This window comes from Filicampus tigris, chromosome 22, assembly GCF_054856515.1.
Source record: "Filicampus tigris isolate MCC_2025a chromosome 22, RoL_Ftig_1.0, whole genome shotgun sequence".
Lineage (NCBI taxonomy): Eukaryota > Metazoa > Chordata > Actinopteri > Syngnathiformes > Syngnathidae > Filicampus > Filicampus tigris.
The window spans coordinates 3692413-3716650 of NC_141238.1; the positions used below are offsets into that span (position 1 = coordinate 3692413).

General features: G+C 46.7%; 1 protein-coding gene across 3 annotated transcripts in view; it reads right to left on the bottom strand.

The window, feature by feature from the left end:
* The window catches only part of grm8a (glutamate receptor, metabotropic 8a), a 112132-nt gene that overhangs the window by 1035 nt on the left and 86859 nt on the right, over positions 1 to 24238 (bottom strand). For all 3 annotated transcript variants that reach the window (XM_086022973.1, XM_086022976.1, XM_086022975.1), the window contains exons 7-12: positions 18966 to 19169; positions 12165 to 12304; positions 10063 to 10209; positions 9049 to 9470; positions 7584 to 7950; positions 7 to 147 (exon numbers count right to left, since the gene is read on the bottom strand). In XM_086022973.1, the coding sequence (XP_085879099.1) occupies positions 7 to 147; positions 7584 to 7950; positions 9049 to 9470; positions 10063 to 10209; positions 12165 to 12304; positions 18966 to 19169 (1421 nt within the window). The remainder of the gene's footprint in view (positions 1 to 6; positions 148 to 7583; positions 7951 to 9048; positions 9471 to 10062; positions 10210 to 12164; positions 12305 to 18965; positions 19170 to 24238) is intronic.

Below are 24238 nucleotides of genomic sequence, written 5' to 3' on the forward strand. Positions count from 1 at the left end.
CTTTACCTTGAAGCTGCGTTTCCGTTTGGGTACGTTCTGCTCGGGGTGGAAGAGGATGATGTAGACTTTGGGCATGTAGAGCATCCCGAGCGAGACGGAGGCCGACAGGCTGAGCGAGATGGTCAGGGTGGTGGTTTGGATGTACATCTGCAATGGGAGAGGGGGGGGGAGAAAGCTAAGACAGAGGTCGATGACGGCGCCGTTAAACGTGTTACCCGCTGGTCTCATTTCAGCCGGAGGTTTAATCACGCTTAATACACGACAGTTTTACTTCTCCTGCCTCGCCGATCGTTAGGATGGATCAGTTGTCGAGCGAAAGGACGTGCATCTAAAATGGCGACCCCGGGCGCTCTTGATGGAAAGTATTTTTACAGAGCCTTACATAGTCAGAAATGCATGCGTCAAAATTGTTTATCCTTAGGCTAAAACGCGCACTTTTTTAGGAGGACCATTTGTTTCCTACTTGACCCCTGACATCAGTGAAAATTCACTTCCATAAAATGTTTTTGGAAGAAGCCGCGTTACTCACTTGCTAAAAATATCTTTGCTTTCACGCGCTCAAACTCGTCACCCCTGGGACGAAGGACATGCGGAGAACACGGACAATGGCTGCCGGGAGGCGAGGCGCCGCACAAATAAACGCTCAAAAACGGTCCGGTCAAGTGTGCGCGCTTCATTCCCTTGACTGGAAACTCAAAATAACCAAACAGAAGAAAATTTGATAGGTTGCTAGTGACATTGCTGTGAACAAGTACTTACGCACGTCTCAAATTCTTATTCCCGCAAACGAATGAGGAATAAAGTAAAAGGCTATCAATCTGGAAAGGGCTACACAAACCACGTTGATGGGCGTCATCAACAATGGAGAAAACATGGAGCAGCAGCGGCCAGACTACCTAAATGACCCCAAGAGCACAGCCGGAACTCATCTGGGAGGTCGCCCAAAAAAAAAAAAAAAAAACACGGGACAACCTCGAAGGAACCACAGTTGTTGCGTTTGTGGAATATGAGTTAAGCAGCACAATCAACCAATTTTTAGCTATTTCAGGGGGCGGCCATTTTGTTACTCCGGTCGACTAAAAATGACATCACAGATGCTCGGCTTCAGAAAACAGCTGAGCCGGGATTGGTCATTACCTGAGCCCTGAGCAATTGTGATGTCATTTTCAGTCAACAGAAGTGACAAAATGGCCGCCCCCGAGAGATGGCTAAAAATGAGTGGATCAACTCTGATTACACAAACGCAATATGGGTTAAAATATTCCGACTGAGATGTGAAAGAAAACACGAGTTTATTTGTTGCATTTTCATTAACGGGGAGGTCAAGTCCCAAAAATTTGCTGAAAAAAATCCATCTGTTTTGATCCATCTTCAGGGTTGACCATTTTGCCCGCACACGTTTGACAAAAAGGAGGGAAAACTCCCCACTGAGCTGGCCACAACATTGACACGATGCGGCGGAAAGTAGACAATTAACACGTTCCCCCCCTCAAGGTCCAAACGAACGTTTCCACCTGCGGACAGAACGAGGCTCGCCGCCGCCATTGTATCCTCGGCTCGTCGGCTGATATCAACCGAGTCAAATTGCCGCCGCCGCCGACTTGATTGCGCGCGAGTGTGTTTTAATTGCCATCTCGAGAGGAGTCGCCGTCTTTTGCGACAATGATACAAAAGTGCTTGGGATGATTTAACCTTGTTATTTTTTAATTAGCGCTCCCAGTCAAGCCTCAAAGCAGACTTTATTACAATGCTCCGCGCAATCATGACAGAACATGATAGCTGCGCTGCTCAGCCACAGGCCTTTAAACGGTAAGCGTGAGCCCACAAAATAACAAAGAGGAAGAGATTTACACCAACATTGGGATGTTTTTTTTTTTTTTTTTATTTCCTCGTACTGTGTTACATTTCACACAATCTAATGTGCCTGCGACTCTGAGCAGGATAAAAGCTATAAAAATGAGAGAGAAAAGCCCCCCTGTCTTACTTAATCCTTACCCTCGCTTTACAGCAATTAAGTTGCCATGGCGACATATCTCCGCCGCCTTCCCAAGCATATTGAAGTCAAGGCGCAGAGACGGGCCCCGGAGATGATTCGGATCAAATCTAATTCCCGTGAAAATGTGACGTCAGGCGAGTGCGATGTCGGGCTGCAAGAACGGCCGCATCATCTGCAAAAGTGACGCCTTGAGATGGGCGCGACCAGACTCACGCACTCCTTCAAACCGGATTGTGTTTGACTTCGGCAAATTGGAAGTAATTCTTCAGAACGAGGTTTCAAATTGTTTATTGCCACTCCCAGTTGACGTTTACCGTCAAACTAAATATAAAATGGTGAGGGTTACACATTATGTATTCGACTAAGTCTCCTAGCTTAATGCTAACACACATAGACAAGCTAACAAAACCAGCGGCGACACATTGGTAGTTGAATATTTGAGCAACAGATATTTGAACACACATGCAAGCAGGCATATAGTCTTTATCCTCTGAAAAGAATGAGCTAATATGCCAGCAGCTCACTGAGCACATTTGTGACCGTCGCCTTCTTGACCGCAATTTTTGTCAAATGCGAAATTTCCTAAGCTCGACTTCTCCCTATTACGCTACTGCTTAGTTTTTCAGACAGCGACGCGTGGATACAAACGCGACGCTATCAAATGCACGCCAGCTTGCTTGAATACGTGACATCCTATTAGATCTGTCATGGCGCTCGCCCTCTCGTGAATTACCTTCTGTCAGCGGCTGCTAAAACTCACTGGCTGAGCAAATACCAGGAGGGGGAAGACAAAGCGATGATGCAACAGCTGCCTACACCTGTACCAAAGTAAACCGAGACAGGTCGGAAAACACATGAAATAACTCGGGGGGGGGGGGGGGGGGACTCCCAGCGATGTCTTGCGTCAACCTCCTTTCACTCCTTTTTCACTCTTTGCATCATTTAGCATGAAGCTAATCCTTTTTTAGGTGTCCTTGGCAGGTGCTGGTCCCCATCTAAGCTGCGACATTACAGGAGGCCCCCAGGCCACACGGGAACTTTACGGCCATTTTCATTGCCGGAGAGGGACTGAGCCTCTTTGAGGATTTAATTGACACCGAGTAGCCGTCTACGACCGCCGCAACGGGACCGCTCGTCATTTTAATCACCCGAGCAATGAGAGATTTGACTTGAATTCATTTCGGACAATGAGGCATGACGGGAGCCATTTTGATTCATTTTCAAGAAGCTCGAATTTTGTGTTGATTGTTTCTTCACTTTACAGAGCTCATTGGTTTTTATTTATTTTTTTTTTTTAAGCCTAAATTGTCACAGGTTGCTAGGGAAAGCTGTTTTGCCATGTGCAGGTCTTATGGAACTGCTGCTATGTTAGCATCTCAGCTAATATTCTAGAGAGGGTGGTCTTTTGAATCACGTTAGCTAATATGATGACATTTTTGTCGGATTTGCCGACTTCAGCTCTTTAAATCACATCACGCGTCACATCTAATTGGCCGATTGAAACCCATGAAAATGGCATTTTACAAATTCTTGACATTTACCGGGTTGAATCATACAATTTAGGTAAAATGGCTTACATTGTCAACGAAACACTTACATGATCAATTTTTGGACACGGAAGCATTTTCATGTGCAGTAATCCTTTCCGAAAGGCCTTTCATGGCCTACTATATGAATGACAATTTTCATTTTAAATAGTTGAAGCTCATCTGGTGGCTGTAGAAAAACATGTACAATTAGTGATATCATAAAAAGGGTAAAAAAAACGATACACACCCCCTCAGGGCATGACAAAAGTACCATTCAACTAGTTGTAAGTCAGTGTTTCATCAAAAGAGTTGTGACATCTTTTTTTTTTTTATTAAGGTCGAATAATTGCCTAGTGTTGCTTTAATGGCTAAAAAATGTAAATGAACGTATTTTTTCCCTTTGTTTTTTAACCAATGACAATAACTCATGTTGGTTATAATTGTCGATAAATCAATGAGCAGAAAAAACAACAACTTAGGCCTGACCAATGTTTATTGCATTATTATTTTAATTGGAGGTTCATTTCAAGGTGACATTAAAGCTTCATTCATCCTCCTGTTTTTGACTCGGTGATGATTACATCTCCAAAATAAATGGCTCCCGTCACTCATCCGACATTGTTCGCCGCCAATATGCTGTGATGGCATTAAAAAGGAAGAAAAACTGACACACGGGCATAATAACTCAACGTTGCATGAGGGCAGCTTAATTGGGCCCCAGCGTGGCCGCCGCTGTCCGCGACGGCTTCATTATCTTCTACAAAAGACTACTCAGAGACTGAAATCTTTACGCGTACTGCTTGGTGTGTGCGTGGGCCCACGTGGCAGTGCCAAGGCGGCTACTTCATGTAAAAACGAAATGGTAGTACTCGCGCTCTGACTGGACATAGGCTAAGACGCGAAGAGGTAACAACAGACCACCCCCCACGTCGCTCGCCGGGCCAAACCCGGCATTTTAAAGGAGTGCACACATTCAAAGTCACAGATACTGCAGTGCAGAATGTGAGGACAATGTACAATATATTATGATTGTGTACGTTTTCTTCCTCTCACTCAATTTAGTATTCTTTAGTCGATGTCCCCACTCGGTCACCGTTTAGCACTTTCACATGACTTTTGGATTGATTACTTTGGCGCGCCCTGCTTAGGGGATCTGATTGGTCACTCGCTCTCCGCTGGGATCTCAGCCACCCTCATAAATCCGCCGGAAAGATTTGTGTGTAGGGTCCGATGGATTGGATGCCATCCATTTACTGTTCACTTTTCAAAAAAGGGGACGATCCCGTTTACGTGTGTGTCCATACTAATCGCACTACCTTCCACCTATAAAAAAAAAAAACAAGTCTAATGTGTGCAGACTTCGCCTCTTCCCTCATGTGTAATTTGTCGAGTCCCTTCAACCGCCCTCAGCTCCCCTCGCCTCGATCCCGCCATCCCATCTTGCTATTACGACACCACGGCTCTTCTCGCCGCTCTCATCCCTCCCCGCGGCACTTGTGCGGGACCCTCTCGGAACGCTCGACGCGGCTCTGAGTCACAGCGGGAACGAGAGAGCGAGAGGTGAAAAACAGAGTCGGGAGGAGGAGGGCGAGGAGGGAAAGGTGTCGCTAACCGTCACGGAGCAGCCGAGCATTGTTGGGAAAATGGATCAAAGCGAAGGCTTCTACATTTTTACATTTCCAAACTTTCACATTTTCCCCGACTCTTTTTATATTGCTCATCACCGCTTCTGTTTGCCTTCCTCATTTTCAGACATCACTTCCAGCAGTTGGAAAATAACATGTAAATGACTTGCCATTAATCACCAGCCGGCCTTTATGCACAAAAGCTGCGTGCCCAAATTCTTAAGCCTTTTTCAAGTTTGAATTAGCGACATATGAAAGAGAAAATGGAGGGGTACGGATTGGAGCTGCACGGTCTACTCATCCAGATTCAAAGTCATAATTATGAAGACTGTAAAGAATTAAACCAAATGCAATTTCCCCGTGGCTCCTCCTGGAATGCTCACGCATTGGCCAGTACTCAAAAGGGAATCTGAACTATTGGAAGTGAAGGTCACAGTTGCTCAGGAAGCTGCAATTTCAATCTTAACCTTTTGCAGAGGATAAAGAACATATGCGCGACGGCCATGTTATATTGTCTGCATCAAACATAAAAGGTTGATAACTACCACGATATTGATGCTAGTTTCGTTAGCTAAACGGATAGTTTGCGTAAATAACTTGGGATACCCATGCCTTTGCTTTTATGTTTAGTTTGACGGTAAACATCCAGCTGGGAGTGGCATTCCAGAGCTTAAAGTGGCATAATATGCCGTCATTTCTGGTTAGGTTGTCATGAATTTCATGTCTGTGATATGTCAAAACCGCACGCGTCTAATTCCGCAGTAAATATGAGTAATCGAGCCCAGATTAGTTCTGTCATTGGCAAGCTCCAGCGGGAAACGGGAGGCGATGACGACAATGTGATGGGAACGTTGATCATAATGTGAGCCCACCTGAGCGCAGCTCTCCTCATTAAACCGCCCCCCCCCTCCCCCAGCCCCCATCAGCCAGCCACATCATTACCTGTTTATTCCCTTCCTCTTTCCCTCTCAACCGGCCAGATGCCTCACATTGGACAGAGTATTCCAATTAGAAAGGACACATAAAAGCGTACACTTGGTGGATCTCCCAATTACACACAGCGCGCCGTCGCGGAAAAAACACACAACGTTGCGCAGTCTAATTAGGCGAGCAAGCGTCGAGAGAGCGAACGCAACGATATAGCGGAGGGACACGCTCGCGTGTTTGCGCACACACCGTAAATGGCACCGACGCAGCAAAATGTATACAAGGTCATGGCCCCATTAGGTCAAATGGAGATCGGACCAGCGGGAGGGGGGGAACCCGCCTCGAATATTCATGAGGACGGCGCCGCCCGATGAATGGGCCAATGGGCGAAAGCACCCTTAGCTTAAGGAATGAAAACAGGGTAAATATTTGAAACTTGAAATTTGCTGCAGTCCAAAATTAAATTCACGACACGTTTTTTTTTTTACCCCCCCCCCCCCCCCCCCCGCATATCACATTTTAAGGATCACTATATCGAAACATTCTCAAACAAATTCAAGCACTATCCCACACGAGCACTTAGACGCCATTGTTCCTCTGTCGCCCCGGTGGCGCCGTTCTCCCAAGAAAAATGCCGGGAAAAAGGGAGGAATAATAAAAAAAAATAATAATAATAAAGGCATGAGTGACACTCCAAAGTAGGGAAACATTTTACCCGCCGGCTCTTCCTCTGTAGGAGTGGGAGGGAAGTCGTGAAGTTTGAGCGGACTCGAAGGTACTGAGCTGCTTTTGGAGAGGAATGATGACAAAATGGGGCGGACTGTTGACATTTTGGAGTGCGCGGCTCCATCCACTAGAAGCCCCTTTGGCATTTTCTAGGTTTTAAAACACGCTGCATTTGTAGATGCCGTGATTCATTACACGAGCAGATGGAAAGACTACACGCACTAAAAAAAAAAAAAAAATCAGCCGGCCAGACGCAACATATTAGTGGAGCTGCGGCTGCCAAAATTCTATTGCCGGCCATCTATTTCTCAAGCGGCAAAACGCATATTTGATCTCCAAAAAAGGGCTCGGGCGAGGGAGAGAACGCATCCGTTCCGCTTCAGCGTCGAGTGAAAATCCATAACTGTAAAATGGGTAATTCCAAAATGTAATAACGTTGTAAAACGCGCAGAGGAGACTTCAGCCGTACCCGCGGGAAGCCCATAAACGCATCATGACCACTAACCTGTCGCCGAATTGTTAAAAAGATCAAAAGTATTGGGACACCTACTTATTTGACCTCCGGGAAGGCGCGGTGTGAAATATGAAGTAGCTCCTCCCTGAGGTGTCTGTTGAGTTACTTGACACCAAACCTAGGATACAAATTGCCTGTTGCCCTGCCCGACATCAGCATTTTGGCCTGTTTTACTGCCGCTTCCCCCTCTCTCCTAGCCCGTTGAGACGCTTTTGTGCAGTTTTTGATGCAAATGAATTTGAGTGGACTTATGGGCAAAGGCTTACCCTCTCGGCAGACTGCGAAGTCCCAAAAAAGATGGGGATGAAGGCCAGCCAGATGATGCAGGTGGTGTACATGGTGAAGCCGATGGGCTTGGCCTCGTTGAAAGTCTCGGGCACGCCGCGCGTCTTGATGGCGTACACCGTGCACGTGACCATCAGCAGGATGGAGTAGCCCAAGGAGCAGATGAGCGACAGGTCCGAGATGTCGCACTTGAGGACCCCGCGCGCCGCCCTGGGGTCCTGGGTCCGCTGCTCGCCATAGTCCACCACTGTGTGCGGCGGGTCCACGGCGAACCACACGAACACGCCCAGCAGCTGCACCGAGATGAGGGAGAAGGTGATGACCAGCTGGGAGGCCGGGGAGATGAATCTAGGACGAGAGAGAGAGAGAGAGGGATGACAATTTAAGAAGCGCGTCATCACAATTAAGTGTGGGCCGATGAAGATCATAAAAAAAAAAACAAGACAAGTGGCTGAGTTTTCACCGAGAAGTTGGTGTCTTTGTAGCTAGCTAAAGGAGCTAAGTAAGGAAGTTGCTGTCATCGTAGCTCGCGTCATTTTAGCGACAGTATCTTCTTGCGTTTGCCGTACAAAGTGTTCCTTAAATATAAAGCAATCCAAGCGTTTTTAATCTTGGAACGTTGGAAACCGGCGACTCCCTGCCCGAACCAGGAGGTCACATTCTACTCATGCAAGTATCGAACGAAACACATGAGATGGCCCAGAAAAATTCCAGAGCAGGACTCACAAAAGATAGAACGGTAACCCCGCCCTCCATTACAGAGGTTACATTTTTATAGCATTTGCGGACTTTTTAAGGTCTAAGTTGCACCATGTCAAGCAAAATAGAGTGCTGCCATCTCGTGGTTGACAGTGGGATGACCCCCAAAATAAAGGCAGACCGCGAAGTAGCGCGACCACAAACCCAGAATCTGAGATGGAGGGGACAGTACTACTTTCAAACTGCAAGTTTTCCCCCCTTTGAAGTAGTACTTCATGCGCTCCCAGGGAGATTCTTCCGGGATACTCCGCAGCTTAGTCATCGTAATGGTATCTTTTGTGAGGCCAGTCCTGGAATTTTCCAGGCTCATCTCGTAATTTGGTGCGCTAATCTGGCCACAACCTTTGTCGCAAAAGGACTTGGCTGTGCAACAGCAGGCCTGGCAACAAAGGTGACGGTCTCCCGCCGGCGGGCACTTGAACCTGACGGCCATTAAATCCGACATTCGCGTTTCAGCCACTCGGTCGACACTGCGCGCCAGGAGTGTCCCCCGCCGAGCGCAAACGGCGCAAGGAGGTGAGGGCGAGTTCATGCCTGATAAATAATGCATGGCCAAAACATAATGATGAATAATGACGGCGAGCGCCGGCAGGAAGAAGTCGCGAAGGCACAACCGAGCGCGGGCAAAGTATCCATTTGCAGCCACCTCGAGTGCGTTCGCGACGCCGCGCGAGTGTCGCTCTTCACCTGGGCGCCGTTACAGACTTCTTCCCTTGCTCGAAGATGCGGTGGATGCGGTTGGTCTTGGTGAGCAGCGCCGCATAGCTGAAGCACATGCCCAAGCCCAGGAAGATCCTGCGGAAGGAGCACACGCCCACATCCGGCGCGGCGATCATCAGGAAGGTGATGGCGTAGCACAGGAAGATGCCGGTGAGGAGCACGTAGCTCATCTCGCGGCCCGACGCCCGCACGATGGGCGTGTCGTTGTAGCGCACGAAGGTGACGATGACGAACGACGTGGAGACGATGCCCAGCATGGAGAGGAAAACGGGCACCACGGCCCACGGCGAGTGCCACTCCAGCTTGATGATGGGGATGGGCACGCAGCCCGTGCGGTTGGCGTCAGGCCGCATTTCGTACGGACACAGCTCGCACGTGAGCTCGGAAGCCTGCAGAAGTACAGATGATTGCGTGGAAGGAAGACAAGAGTATCGATTCCAGTCCAGCGCAAGTATGAGGTCAAGACTAAAGAGAAAAATGAAATACTACGACTTTGCCCTTTTGTGGATATGTCACTCAGTCTTAAGCGATACATAACAATAGTGAATCTTTATTTCGCCTTCCATGTATGCACTGTAACAATGCGCCAAAAGTCATTATGTGCTCCTGTCAAGAGTGGCACATGTGGCACATTATTTTTCTCCACTTGCTTTATTGTGGCCCGCTTGTGTTTTGTCATGGCGCCATACCTAATTCCACTCAAGTCCCAAATCTACAGTAAATGTGTCAGCGCATTATTGATCTGCGGGCTGCTGCTCGTGTCAGCAAAATGAGTATTGATCCCCCCCCCCCCCCGCTGACAATCGCCAGCCTGGTTGCCGTTATGCTTGATATTTTCTTCGTCCTTTGACTGTACCCCAACAAAGCAACGCTGCGCTCGCGCTTGCTTATGTTCTTGTTGGTTGACCTTCAACGAAAGAAGATGGCCTGCTCTAAAAGCTTTCTTTGTAATGCCCACTGGACGCTTTGCCATCCGCGTACCTGGTAGTGGTAGCCCTCGCAGCGCTCGCAGTGCCAGCAGCAGGGCACCCCCTTCACCACTTTCTTCCTCTCCCCGGCGCGGCACGGGAGGCTGCACACGGAGGCCGGCAGCGATGGGTCGCCCGTCTTCCAGCGCATGGCCTCAACCTGCGGTATGAGAAGGCTCTGTTGGTGCAACTGAACTGAACTGAACTGAAATTTAGTTCCCTCGCAGCCATGGTCACTTTGGGGTACTGGCACATTGGAATTTGATTGATTTTTTTGTAAATGGAACCAATACACCTCAAACATATGCAGTTTCGTAGGTTTTCATGCATGTTTAGACCCTCATCCGTGGTCTCTTCTCAAGGTTTCTTCATTTTCACTGAAATGGGATTCAGAATTTTTCAAGATGGCCGCCAGTCACTGTCAACTGAGTGTCTGCGAAGCTCTTTGAGACTCTTTTGTTGGAGTTACGCAAACATGAATAACTTGACTAACTATTCTTGCACTTGCTACAGTTTCTCACACCTACAGTATTTCGTTTTGGCTGGCAACGGACGCACACCCGTGGGAAATCATCCCTCATACACATATATGCAAAATAGTACATAACACAAACAATATCAGATTTGTGATCCCAAAAAAGACAAACCTACCCCGGATGTATTGAGAACCACTATATAAATGCAACCAACCAGTTAAAAACAACAAAAAAAAGAAACTTGGATAACAGAATCAAATACATGTGTCTAAATGACATCTTTTAAGTGAATTTACAAGTGGCAACGCTAAAATGAGAATTCAAGAGTGTTTCTCATCTGCCGCTTGGCAGTTTGCTCTGGGGATGCAAATATAACTGTCAGTGAAAATAATTACTTCACGTCCTCATGTGTCGGCGCGTGTGCAGGAGTGCAAATGAGCGTGCTTTGGAAACTTTTTGAAACGTCTCGCCCCGCGTGATCGCTTCCGACAGACTACATTTGCCTTATCTGATCCACCCCTTAGTCATTGACTTCCCGATTTTGGGCGGATCGGAGGAACCCAAAGCGATTTCACTTGTGGTTGTTTGTTTTGCAGCCTACGGGTTGTATCGCTAGGTGCGTTGTTATTGCCCAACAAGGCGTACCTAAATATTGATTACGTCACGCTTTTCAGGCGGTACATCGTTTAACAGTGGACATAAAAAAAGTCTACACACCCCTCTTCAAATGACAGGTTTAGATGATAGCAGATCAATTATTTCAAAATGTGACCTATGATCTGTACAGCTCTTTTCTTCTTTTTTTTTTTTTTGCAGAGGGGAAGTAAAAATAACCAACTCAGAAAAGGGGGTTGCACAAGTGTGCACACCCTCTTTTATCACTCCTGCCAAATCCGTTTCAGATGTTCTAGTAAGCTTTTCCTGCCAAAAGACTGAAGGTTTTATGCTTATTTTGATGGCCATTTCTAATTGTTCATAATTGCCCCCCACCTTGGTTAAGGACAAAAAGGTTACATTTAGAACAAAATCAACCAAACACGCGTAAATATGTTACGGTCTGATGAAAGCAAGGTTGAACGTTTCGTTTTTGTCTTCAGCTGGAATTGGGGCCGTAGTCAAGGTGACGGAAAAGCTAAAGGCTTCTACTAGAAAGCGAAACAAAAAAGGTAGGAAAGGTCTACCGGAACATCTGAACTTGATTTAATCAGAGGCACTTGGTGGCAAGTGATTCCGAATTAAAATAAGTCTGGATGTAATCGCACATGATTTCACTTTTTTTCAAGTCATTAGTCTTGGTTGCATTTTTTTCAACATCACAAAACCTGGCATTTGAACAGGGGTGTGTAGACTTTTTTTTTTTTTCTTTTAATAGATCCAGTGTTCATCAGCTATTCTGCTTACTACTTGATATCACGCCTAGCCCATTTATAAACAAAAACAAAACATATGTTCTATCACACTCTACTAGGCACCCATCATGCGCAAAGCATTTATTGCCCATTAGTCTTCTCATCTGTGTTTTTTTTTTTTTTTTAATTTTTTAATGAAGTCCTGTGTGGATTCCGAACATCGTTTGCGTTCGACTGCTTGATCGCGTTCGTTCACCTTGATGAGAGAAAAACAAGCGCAAAGCCCTCACCTTGAGGTGCAGTTTATTGGTCCAGGAGCCGATGACTCTGTACTCGGCCGTGGACCTGTTGGTGATCTGGTACTGGAAGATATCGTATCTCCCCGGCGCGTCTCCGTTCTCGTTGAAAACCACCGGCGTGCCGGCACTTCCTGAGGGGGGGGGGGGGATGAAATAAAATTGAATAAAAATTAAAAAAAAAAAATAGTATACGATGGTAATTAGCCGGCCGCAGTCGCTTGATGTGCACCTCAGAGGAGTAGGCTGCACTCCGCAACATTTAAAGCGCATTTTAATGGCGACTTTGCTATATTGCACATTTGAGGAACGCTGGGAGCCTCGCGATAACGTTTTTATGAGGTTATCAATAAAGCGCTTCTTCCACATGCTGGATTAATGCAGGTAATGTAGGCCGACTGATATATGATGCGCTATATGTTCTGTTCCGTCGGCTCTTGGGTTGCGGAATGTAGCGGTCTGTTGACAATATAAACTGCATATGTGCTCAAGTGTGAATAAATACACGCATGAGTACATTTATGCCTTTGCTTTGCTCGGCGCCAATAACCTTTATTTCTCTTTTGGTTCCGTTTGGGCCGTCCTTTTTTTTTTTTTTTTTCCTCCAGTACTTCTTTTATGGAGACACAATCCAATCGGATTGCGGACACGGACGGAGCGCAAGAGGAAATCCAATTACCGTGTACATGCGGAGGAAGCGCCGCATTATGGAAATAAAAGCCGGCGACTATAAGTCATTGATATGGTGGGATGCAGCTGAGGCTACATAAAAAGGAAAACAATTCGGAAAGAGGCGTTAAAGGAAGTTGAAGCTTCGGCGTGTTCACTTTGGAGGCTCTTTGGTTCCGCTCTGCTGAATGACTTCCACTGACGTCAATGCAGGTGGAAAATGTGTCAGATAATAAATAATTCACCACAGCAACCTTGGAAAGTACATTTCAAATATGTCGTCCTCGCATTGCCGGTTATTTTACATCTTTTTATCTGACGCAAGAGCAGAATTATTTTCCTTCCCCCCCCCCCCCCGGTGTTTACCTTGAGCTGAAGACAATCATTCAGGCTTTCGGGTTTGTGTTTGCGGATGTAAATAACGGCCTGGTTTTAAAAGCTTCGGCAATTGCTGCAAATTGACGTCGCGGCCGGCCATAATATTGCAAAAGCGTGCCGCTGACAACCTCGCGTCACTTTTGGATTTGATTTAGGTTTCAGTTTAAGGGACGAGCTCTCCTGACGAACGCCGCTGCCGTTCGGTTGATTGGACGGGACGGAACAGGAAACCGGCGGGCGGCAGCCTTTCCGAGTCCAAAACACCGTCGCTTTGCTCAACGTCAGCCATTTTGTCTCCAGCTGAGTTGCTAAGTGAAACATCTGTCCAACTGCAGCTCTTCTTCCTTTCGGAATTTGGTCTTCGCAAATGGACATCTCTGCAGTCTGTTTGCAGTCTTAAAGCCGAGCCCGCCTTCCCTATTGCCTCGCGCAGCAGCTGCTTGCCTCTCTATCCTCCGTCTGTCTCGCCTTAACTTTTAGTCTTGCTTCATCACGTCACTCCCTTTCTACCCCCCCAACACACAAAAAAAAAAAAAGAAAATACCCATCGTCTCGCTTGCTTCGCTCCGTTTCTCCCCACAAGCCAACATTTTGAAAGCTCCATCCGCTTTCAAGCCTGAAGCCTCAGTGTTATTATAAAGCTTGTGCGGGCTTAAATAAAGGCCAGTTTGGAGGACGGGTTGTCTGAGAGAAAGAGACAAACTTTGCAACAACTGACAGTTGCAGAGGACGCGGATATTCAAACAACACTCACAGGCATATATTCTTTATCCTCTTCAGAAAAACGACCATGACTGCATCTTAATGAGACGTTGTGAGCAACGCATATGACCAAATGTTTCATCACACATCTTATCTTTGTCAGCTTTTGAATATTTAAGCATTTTTCCCCGCTGTCCCCGATTTTTCTTGGCTGCTAATCGTGCCCAAAGAGCATCAGCGGAGAATTAGGCCCCTTTCTAAAGTTTCTACTGTGGAGGGATCAATTTGGCGTTGGCGACGACAACGCCGCCAGATGCTGAGCGAGTTCTTTGCTGGCCTGCCTCCAATCTCTCTCAAGGCCCAAACTGGGAACAACTTTGCATCGATGATTTTTCAAGGTTGTTCAACCGCTGTTTGCCTTCACCTTCGCAAGCGCGGGACCTGGAGCATAAAAAAAAACAAAAAAAAAAACATATTCGCCGCTTCCCTGATAAGTGAGGCGGAGTGTACAAACATATAATGTCAATAATCCCTATTTATTACGCTGCTTGTATAAGAGCAGCAGGTAATAAGTAGGGGATTAAATGTCAATCTCAGGAAAATGAAATGACTTAATACCACAAAAATTAGCTTGAAATAATTTTTGCACTTTAAATGCATTTCAATATTTACAATTTGTCATTTTGTCAAACATGATAGAAGACAATACGACTATTGAACAACTGTAAACGGGCAAAATAAAATCAATTGCCAATCTCTTTTTAAGATCAATTACACTCAAATATGGAATGCAGCTGCGTGTCTCGTAAGTACGTCTGGCCACAGCGTTGGGTACATCGGAGCTAATCATAGCGGTGCTTTCATTCTGTACAGTATTTTGACCTGTTCAGCTGTCAACAAGACGAAGGCAAACCGGCTTTCAAAATATCACATTCATTATTTTTTTCCCCCAAATGTTTCACCTTTCTAATTCCAAAGCGCCGATTTCAGCCTACGGGATTTGAAACTAACCCTCCCCTCTCCTTGTTTCCGAAAGTTTGCTGCTTCTCCAAGTCAAGGTGCCCCGGCTAAGCCCTGATCTCACTTTCTCAACTTCTGAAGGTCATCGTGCTCATAAATGTCACATCAAGTCTTCCCCGCGCCAATTGCGCTAAATCGGCCGAACGTTTGACGGGATCCTTTCCCCATTTGGAGTTGTTACCGACTGCATTTGTCTTACAGGCTGCCCGTCACCTCTCCTCTCGTTTTTTATTCCTTACGCCTCTTTGCGAGGTCAGGTCGCGACGCTCCCTTTCGGCTGATTCGTGCTCCCCAACGTCATTGGGTCCCGGTCAAGTTCATCATCTCCGTTCGAGTAAATTCCGCCATTACTGTGCTCGGCGCGCAACCCGCCTCGGGTCGTTACGAGTAGGCAGGTTTCATCATCCGCCCAGCTGCGAAAATGCGCCCCCCCAACAATCTCTGGAAAATTCTTGCTAGGTTGCCATGGCCGGTACGGCGCTCACCCCCTCAAAGCCGAGCCGCTCTAATTAGCGCAAGCTGCTTCCCGCGTCGGGGTCCATCTTGTCTCCTGGAGGGAGACGTGACCTGGCAAACGGCAAAGAAAGTTTTCTTGTCTTGTCTTACATCCTTACAAGCGCACGCTTGAGTGCAGCGCCAACGATTTGGTCTTCAACTTTCAAGAGCTTCGTCCACACAAACAAGCGCGCGTCTTAATTAGCCTCGGCAGAGGTCAGCTCTTCAGCTCTCTGAAACTATTTCGGAAGAGCTCGTTGTTTTCGGCGGTGTTCAAAAATGGGGTACGCTGGCTCCCTCTAGTGGTACACGAAAGAATTAATGGCTAAGGACAGTTCACTTGTATTTCACTTCAGCACATTTGCATTTAATCTTTGAGATCTGTTTGTTTTTAACCAGTTTAAAGGAGAATCTTTATTGGACATCCAACATGTTGGATTATCAATTGATTTTCACATTTCATTTTTCCTAGATTTAAGTGCAGTGTTAATTTTGCACATGACGGTGGAGTCCTCCAAACAGTTGACGGAACAATCACGGAGCAAAACCGGATTTGTGGATTTGGCTTTTGGCTAAAACGCACACATTTGTTCCATACAAAACAAAACAAAACAAAACAAAAAAGGGTTCAGAGAACAAGCGCAAACATTAGCTGGTGAGTCAGCGGCAGTTTTTGAGAAGCAAACAGAGCAGGGACAGAATGTGCAGGGAGAGAGTGAAGCAGGAAAATAAGGACACTAGCGAAAGGACGTCGTAGATGTCAAGACGTCGTTTTAAAAGCCTCTGTGGAATACGCTCAGAGCAAAACGAGTCGAACGGAAATTCAAAGTGCACCTGCGCGTGGGTTTGTATAAGTAAAATATCAAATATCGTTTGGCGAAAATACCTGTCGAATAGTTACAGAATCGAGTATTCTACCGACCAGCCCATCGATTAATCGGATAAAAACAGATTTTCATGATTAAACTGAATGTGAGGTGAAGGTATTATTTTTCTCCTCTTGGGGTTGCCGTTTAAAAGACGCGGCTGGCCTGGTGAGTGACGTGGGCGTCAGCGAATGAGAGTTGGGCAATTATGTCATTAGGCTAACGATATACTCATGTCTATTTGGAGGAAGCGATGACTCAACACAACGACGCATGCTGGTAACTTGTCATCCTCAAGAAATGACACAGAAATGATGTCATGGCATCCCCACAAGCAGCACTCGGGAGCTTATTTGCATTCTACGGGGGGGTGGGGGGGGTCGCACGATATTAATCATTAACGCTGTGATCTATTAATCACAAGGAGAAGAGCAAAGTAGCACAGCATCTATTTGCGGTTTAGCGAGAGATGAAAAGTCTGATGACAGCCACGCACGGGCCGGCTGCATGGAACTGTTTCAGATCCCCCGCAGAACTTGATTTTTCGATGTCCCGCCAGCCGATTGAATTATCGGGCCGGCGTTTCCGATGCGCTTCAAGGAGAATCACATTACGGGCTTCTGTCTCATTTGGCGTCCTTCTTGAGCTGCGCTGTATTCTCTTTCTTGTACACTTTTACAGAGGCTAACTAACGGTGGCAACGACGCGATCAGACGATGGCACGGGCGAGCCGTCGCCATGGCGACCGGGAGGGGAGGCGGGGGTGGGGGGGACACACGTGTGCTGCGTTATGGCAGGCAGGGGAGCAAGCGCAAGTCTTTGTGCACTGCGCCTAACTGAAGCCGCCACGTCGGGGAAATCATTTGCCTGATGGACGAGCGTTCAATTTAAAACACCGATGCGGCCGACGGATGGAAAGCACTTTTATTTGATCCATTTCCCCCCCCCCCCCCCCCCCCCCCCCACACTCTGGACGTTTCTGCGCGCTAGTGGGACATTTTTGGCAAGCTAGTGGGACAACAGCATGTCACTAGTGAACCAAGCCTGTGCACCTGTGGACAACTGCCCTACGAGTGAAGCGCTCAATGTTGACTCGGAGAATTTCACTACTGGTAGCACAGAGTTATCGACTAGTATATCGACTAGTTATCCACTAGACACCAGTCAACTAGTGTTCAGACTCACTGGTAATGTAGTTGTCCTACTACTAAGGACACATTTTGTACTACTAGGACATGGACCTCAAGCTGGATATTAAACAATTTTGTCAAACAATTGTTTTGTTTTTTTCCCCCCCTCGATATTGCAACCGCGATTTATTATGTGATTTTTATGCATACGTTATGAATATAAATAAATAGTATATACATATTTGCATCAAGTGTCGGTGTGAAGATTCCACATGACAGACATCCTCTCTCTTCCGTCGCAGGAAATAGTGTCGGGGTGAGCGCAATGACTTATTTACACTTGGAAGACATTCCTGCGAATCTTGCGGCGCCCGTCAAAACATTGCGGCCTCTGTGATTGTGGCAGCGTGACACGGAGTGAGACGGAGTCCGCCGTACTCGGCCGATTGCGCCTCCACACGCAGGTAAGTCATTCAAAGGGGTTAAGGGAGGATGCGGCGCCCCCCTAAGCTGGCAATAACTGGAAAACACCCTCTTGAGCGCCAGAGCGCAGATTCAAGACCCTGTCGATAGACAAGCGGCACGATCCAAATATGCTCTTTTGCACACTCATTTCCAGGAAGTGCTTTTTTTTTATTTTATTTTTTTTTACCCTTTTTGTAATCCTCATCATATGATTTCCTCCCTGCGTGTTAACTAATCAGAGGCCATCTTTGTCGCACAATGCATCAGGGACACAGGAAATGAAAAGTTGGCAGGGCGAGCGGCATCGGGAGGGGGGGCGAAGGTGGGGGGCATGCCTAAGAAAACATTCATAAAAATATAAAGCGTCTGATATTATTTAGGAGGAAATGAGGGAGAGCAATTAAAATTCTCAGGAGGGAGGGGGGGGGCAAATCACAAGGGGGGAATGAAGGACTGAATTCAGCACCTGCATTGGGCCAAATTGGAGGCATCAATGTGTCTGCTCAGTTTATTTTTTTAATAGGTTTGACAATGACACAATTTGGGATTGAGTACACTTGGGAGGGCTCATTTATTCCTCATTATATGTCCATATATATATATATATTTATTTTTTTTTTAAATAATTATATACACACATTCTGCTAACTATAATACACGGGATTGTGTCGGCAGTTTAAAATGACATTCTTGGTGCAATTATAAGGAGGCTGCAGTCAAACAAATGAACTGCCGGGAATCCTGTTAGATTTCCAATTGGGTTACAGTGCTTTCATTTATTTCAATCAACTGCCTGCTAAGAAGAGGGCAGGAGAAATGTTTTATAATGACAGATATTGTACAGGGATGAATGGCTTCTAATTATTCCGTAATATATGCACGCGCCACACCAGCCGGATTAAAAACTCAGACTTTAATTGTTTCATAGAAAAAAAAAGGTCTCATATTTTGCCCGTCATGGAACTGATTTATGACTCGCATGTCATCGCGTTCGGCATGTGGCTGGTATCCCGTATCCTCATTTAGTATCTGCATCTGTGACTGGCTGAATTTTTGCGGTTCCCACTCACCGTTGAAGTTGACGGCGCGGATGTGGCCGAGCAGCTCCTTGCCGTCGATGCTGTTGGCCATGCGCGGGCACAGGCCCGGGTAGCCGTGGCAGAGCTTGCGGTGCATGTGGTGCAGCGCGTGGGCCATGGCGTACACGGCGTCCATCACAAACTGCACCTTGCCCTCTTGCTCGTAGCTGGAGTCGCGGCCCACCTTCTCCAAACCTGCGTCGCAAACGGAAAACAGTTTGGAGGCATCGTCGCGGACGGCGGGCAGTAGGCTGCGTCCGATTACGAACACGCTATATGACAGGCAAAAAAAGCGAGAAAAAAAAAAAAAAGTGGCCTTTAATGAAAAAGCACTCCCCGCAGTCCATTCACGCCCCGGTTGCAGTTGCAGGTGAAAAATGCTCTCCTAATGGCGTTTTCGTGTACAAAGACGAGCACGGGACACAATAAACGCGCGGCCGCCGTTTGAACCGCCTCCCCCGGCAACCATTTGTATCACGTCGTCGTCTGGCCACGGCGCATAATGTGCACTATGTAACGTGCTAAAACATTGACATGCTTTCTTCGGCAGCGTGGCTGTTCCAGCGCTCTTACGGGGGAATATTTCCTAACCCGCGTCACTATTTTAGGACTGCAGTTAATAATTAAGCGCAGCAAGTCGTAATAAAAAAAAATAAATAAATAAAAAATGCATTTAATACAGTATTGGACTTTAAGTGTCTTCCTTGGTCACTCTTGCAATTGTTAACTTGAACACACAATGTAGACAAACAATACTAGCAGTCATTTTCACTTTTTTACTGCAGCTAACTGAGGAGTCTCCTTGTCTGTACTATACTGACACCACAATGTCCATTGAATTGAAATAAAATGTACCCAAAATTGTTCTTTATATTCTCTTCTTCAGTGCTATTAATTCTTACGAAGAAAAAAAAAAAAAAAAAAGAAATCCGACTACTGAATTACTTTGCCCTTTTTTGAGAAGCTGGAACAATCACGGCTCTTTCCATTCATTTCAATAAGAGTTTTAACATGGCTTACTAAGGTTAATACCATAACACCTCGGAAACAAATTTAAACCATTTGTTCTGAATCCATCCCTCCTTTCTATTCCATTTCACCTTTCCACCAATTTCAGGCCATAATGGCAAGCCTCCCCCCCAACCTTCCTCCTCTCACAGCTGCGATCTTTGTTATTGGCCTTTTTCTTTCTTTTTTTTTTTTTTGCAAGTAGCCACCTTGGGCAACAGACTCAAAATCCATCTGGGCAGAGAGGCGTTAACAATAGCTGAGGCCCTTCGATCAATACGAGCGCCTATGAGGCATTAATAGTGTCCCGAGAATGGAATGCAGTCGCCACCTTTCTACGGCTACGAGGGGATTCGCATGCACGCCATTGTATGGGGCGACCAGTTTGCCCCCCCCCCCGCAACAAAGGAGAAACTACAGAGTTGGGAAAAAGTCATCAATTCAGACGAACTTATGACAGCATCACGCCGCGCTGCCCAAAGAAGGCAGCATTAGTCTTGTTGGATTGTAACCTTTCAGGCAACTGCTTTTATATCCGATTCGCCGCCGTGTTTGTCCGTCTCAGTGACACTTGCTGAATCGGTGCAATTTCTGTGCCACTTCAAGCGATTGTTCCCGTTGTGCCTGGGGATTACAGTCTTGCCACGTCCTGACTAAATCCAATTCCGAACTGTAAAACGACTGGAAAACGCTGCGCGAACAAGACAGAGCTCAATGACGAGTGTCAACGTGAAGCCGCATGAGCGCACCTCGGCACAGACAGCGTTCAAGTAGTACATCAAAAAAAATAAAGCTACAGGTGGCCGAAAGCCATAAAAGGTGCGCAACAATACAAAGACCCCTTGCATAACCTCCATTTGTGCCACTAAAAATCCCCTCCGGTCTCCGGTTAAGTGAGTCGCTTAAGGATATTTTGATAATGTTCTCTGAAAGTGGCCAAACTTCTCTGTCGTTCCAAAAAGCTTTCACATTTTTTTTTTTTTTTTGTAGTGATGACAAAAAAAAAAAAAAAATTCAGTTCTGTTGGCGCTCCGCACTGCCGCCAAGCCGCAACACAACAAGTGTCCGTGCTATATCGAAGCGCTCATTTGTGCCACATAAAGCAGACGGCGGAACTGTAATTGGGTGTGAAAACAAAGCATTCCAGAGAACCGCTCGACAAAATCAACAAAAGGCCCTCGAGCTGGCTGCCGAGTGACGTGGCGTCGTCGCGACGTTAATTACCCTCACGCCCCATAAATAATGCCAACCAAGGCATTCATTTGGCGACTTTGCATTATCGGGGCAGCGCAGCTCTCCGTCTCCCGAGCAAGGCCTGCTGCCCGCCGGCTGCCGGCTTGGATGATGACCGCTCAAAAGTCGGGGTTCCCAATCTCCAAACGGTCACGGAATACAGATTGTGATCAGCGGCGCCGGACGGGAACTGCTCAAAGTAAAACGAGTTAAATAGAATTTGTCCAGTTCCAGAGCAAAATAGTCGTTAGCTTGAGCTTCCCGTGAGGTATTAGCACGAAGCTAGCTGACTTTTGAGGCAAAGTTATATGCTTTGATCGCTTGCGAAAAGTCAAATGTGTGAGGATTGTGCTTCTTCACCTGCTCCGCGTGTCAACTGCCGCGAGATATTTGCCGCTGTGAATCGCCTCCGCGCAAATCGAATCGCCCCGCTAATTAATCGGACGTCAGGAGACAAAGACGCTCACCGCCGTTTGCTCCCGCGACATATCGACGGAATCATCTTTCCTGACCTTTCGCCACCGAGCCGTGAAAGTCACAAATTGTTGTCATTCATTCGGCGCAGTCGCTCCGCTCCGCGCCGCGCTTTGAGCGTGGCGCGCTGGGAATAATGCGAAATTCTCCGCGCCGGGAGAGTGTGCGTCGTTAATCAGCATTTTGCAAGAAAACGCAATCGCGCCTGGAGGCGGCTAAATGAGCGCGGTCCTTATGAGCGGCGCCGGGGTGAGGGAACGCCACAGTTTCTTGGGATTGCATCAGGTGCGCGCGTTTTCGCACAGCCCACTCGCCGGCCGCTCGACTGGCACAAATGCATCCTTTTTTTTTTTTACCCGCGCGGGTGCAGGTGGCCGCTAAACGTGAACTGCGCGGTATGCCGTATGCGCAAAGATGAGGATCGCAGCCGGACGAAACGCCTCGGACTTTCATTTCGATGTATTTTTGACCTTGAGTGCCGGATTGGAATCTATTGAATCCGAGTGGGTATTTATGAGAGTCCAGCTGCTATCGGCTTCGTCGGAGCGTCCGTAATGGCAGGTGAACTCTTGTGTCATATTCAAACAATATCCGATTCAAGATAGTGAGCCAAGTCAAGGTCGAACGTTCCGCCTTTGGACCTTAACACAGAATATTCGCACTTCTCTGTGAAGGGCGGGAAGAAAAAAAAAAAAAAACTGTCATAAAAGGTGAAGAGAGCAATGTTTAAAATAATATGCACACAATATTTATGATACGGTTGTCGCACCCTGTTGCATTATTCCACCATTTTCTTTCCGCTCTCGATGACGACGCGCAGGAAGGGGAGCCGAGAGGCAAAAATCAGCACGAGGACTCAATCTCATCACTTTCTGCCTTCAGGCCATCAAAATAGATTTTTGCGATTTTGTCCTTTGTTAAGACAAGTGTCGGTCAATGCCACGATCCCCAAAAAATACCTGGTTATGGCTACACACCTAATCTGGTTCTGGAAAGAGTTGTCATGGTGACCAGCCACACTGCTTCGATTGTTTGATGACATCTGACCAATCCAAATTTTTTCTTTTCTTTATTTGTTTGTGTTACACGCATTATATCGGCAAAAGTACAGACTGTGGTGAGATACAACCTTGCTGGTTGGAAAAAAAAGAGGCTTCGTGCTGTTTATTGTCATTTGCATGTCAAAGTAAACGCAAAATGAAAAGCGTAGCACGGATTGCGTTCGAAACAACCGCTTGGCTTTGCGCCGAGGAAAGTTTGTGAAAGCAAGGCATATTCGGCTGGAACAGATTAATAGCGTTCCCATTCATGTGAATTGGGAAAGACGATTCGAGAACGGCAAGTCAAAGCCGCATCGTATATTGAATGCAAGCAGTGTTAGGTATCGCGAAGGGGACTGACGCAAATTAATCTCCCCGCATGCTTTATTTATTTCGCTTTCCTTGTGCTTAATTGCTTTCGCTCAAGGGCACCGCTGCAGCCTTCTTTCAGTTCCACTCAAACAGGTCAAACCGTCAACATTCTTGGCGCTACCTTGAAAAATCCATTGTTTTGCTAGCTGGATGCAACGCTCCGCCATCAAATTGGGCTTCGTTAGGTAAGCTCGTTCAAGAAACGCTGAGTCGCCGAGGCGGCGCCTTGATGGATGCCTTCACGGCCCAGCGTGCAAAGCGGCATTTACATCGCCGCCGCCGCCGCCGCGCGTGATTGATGGCTTCGCGGTTGACAGGCCGACTAATGATTGGAATCAGCTCCTTAATTAAACATCAATTAGCAGTGCAAATTCAATTCACACCTTCCCCAGTTTGGACCATGAGAGAATCTGCTTTCTCTACCTTTTTCCTTTTTTTTTTCTTTTTTTTCTTCTTTTCTCCCCCCTCCCTTCCAACAGAAAATATAGACGCCAGTTTGTTGTTTACCGCAGCCACAAGAAATAAATACAGGGGGAATTAAAGCGAGCAATCTTCCGAATAACACACACAATCATTTGGAATGGTCATGAATATATTTACATTGATTAACTTTTCCGCAGACGACAAGTTGATGACAGGATGGCGAGACGCATGCCCGCACACACAAAAAAAAAAACAAAAAAAAAAACTTTGACAACTTTTATTATTTGTTATTCTCTATTTGACGCACACACAAGTTGTCTTTTACTTGTCTGTCTGGGAGCTTCAAGGCTTACCTGCCAAGACGAAAATGAATAATCAATGGCGGAAGAATAGAAAATGAGGACCGGAGGTAGATTCAGCTCACCATGGGACTAAACGGGTGAACAGTAAAGCCGAGGGAATACATCGATACGTCCCATAAATGAGAACACATTGCGTCATTAGTGACACATTTGTCTGTTTATAGATTGCGTGTAAAATATCAATTTGCTATCATTCGCCAGGAGAATATGTTTACACGCGGAGCCGACTGCGATGTCAATAAAACAACAAACAAAAGACAGGGGAAGAAAACGCAGCCCGGACACATGCATCGGATTTCTGACAGTCTTCGGGAAGTATGGAGGCGCTCTCGAAAATACACAGGAGCGGTTT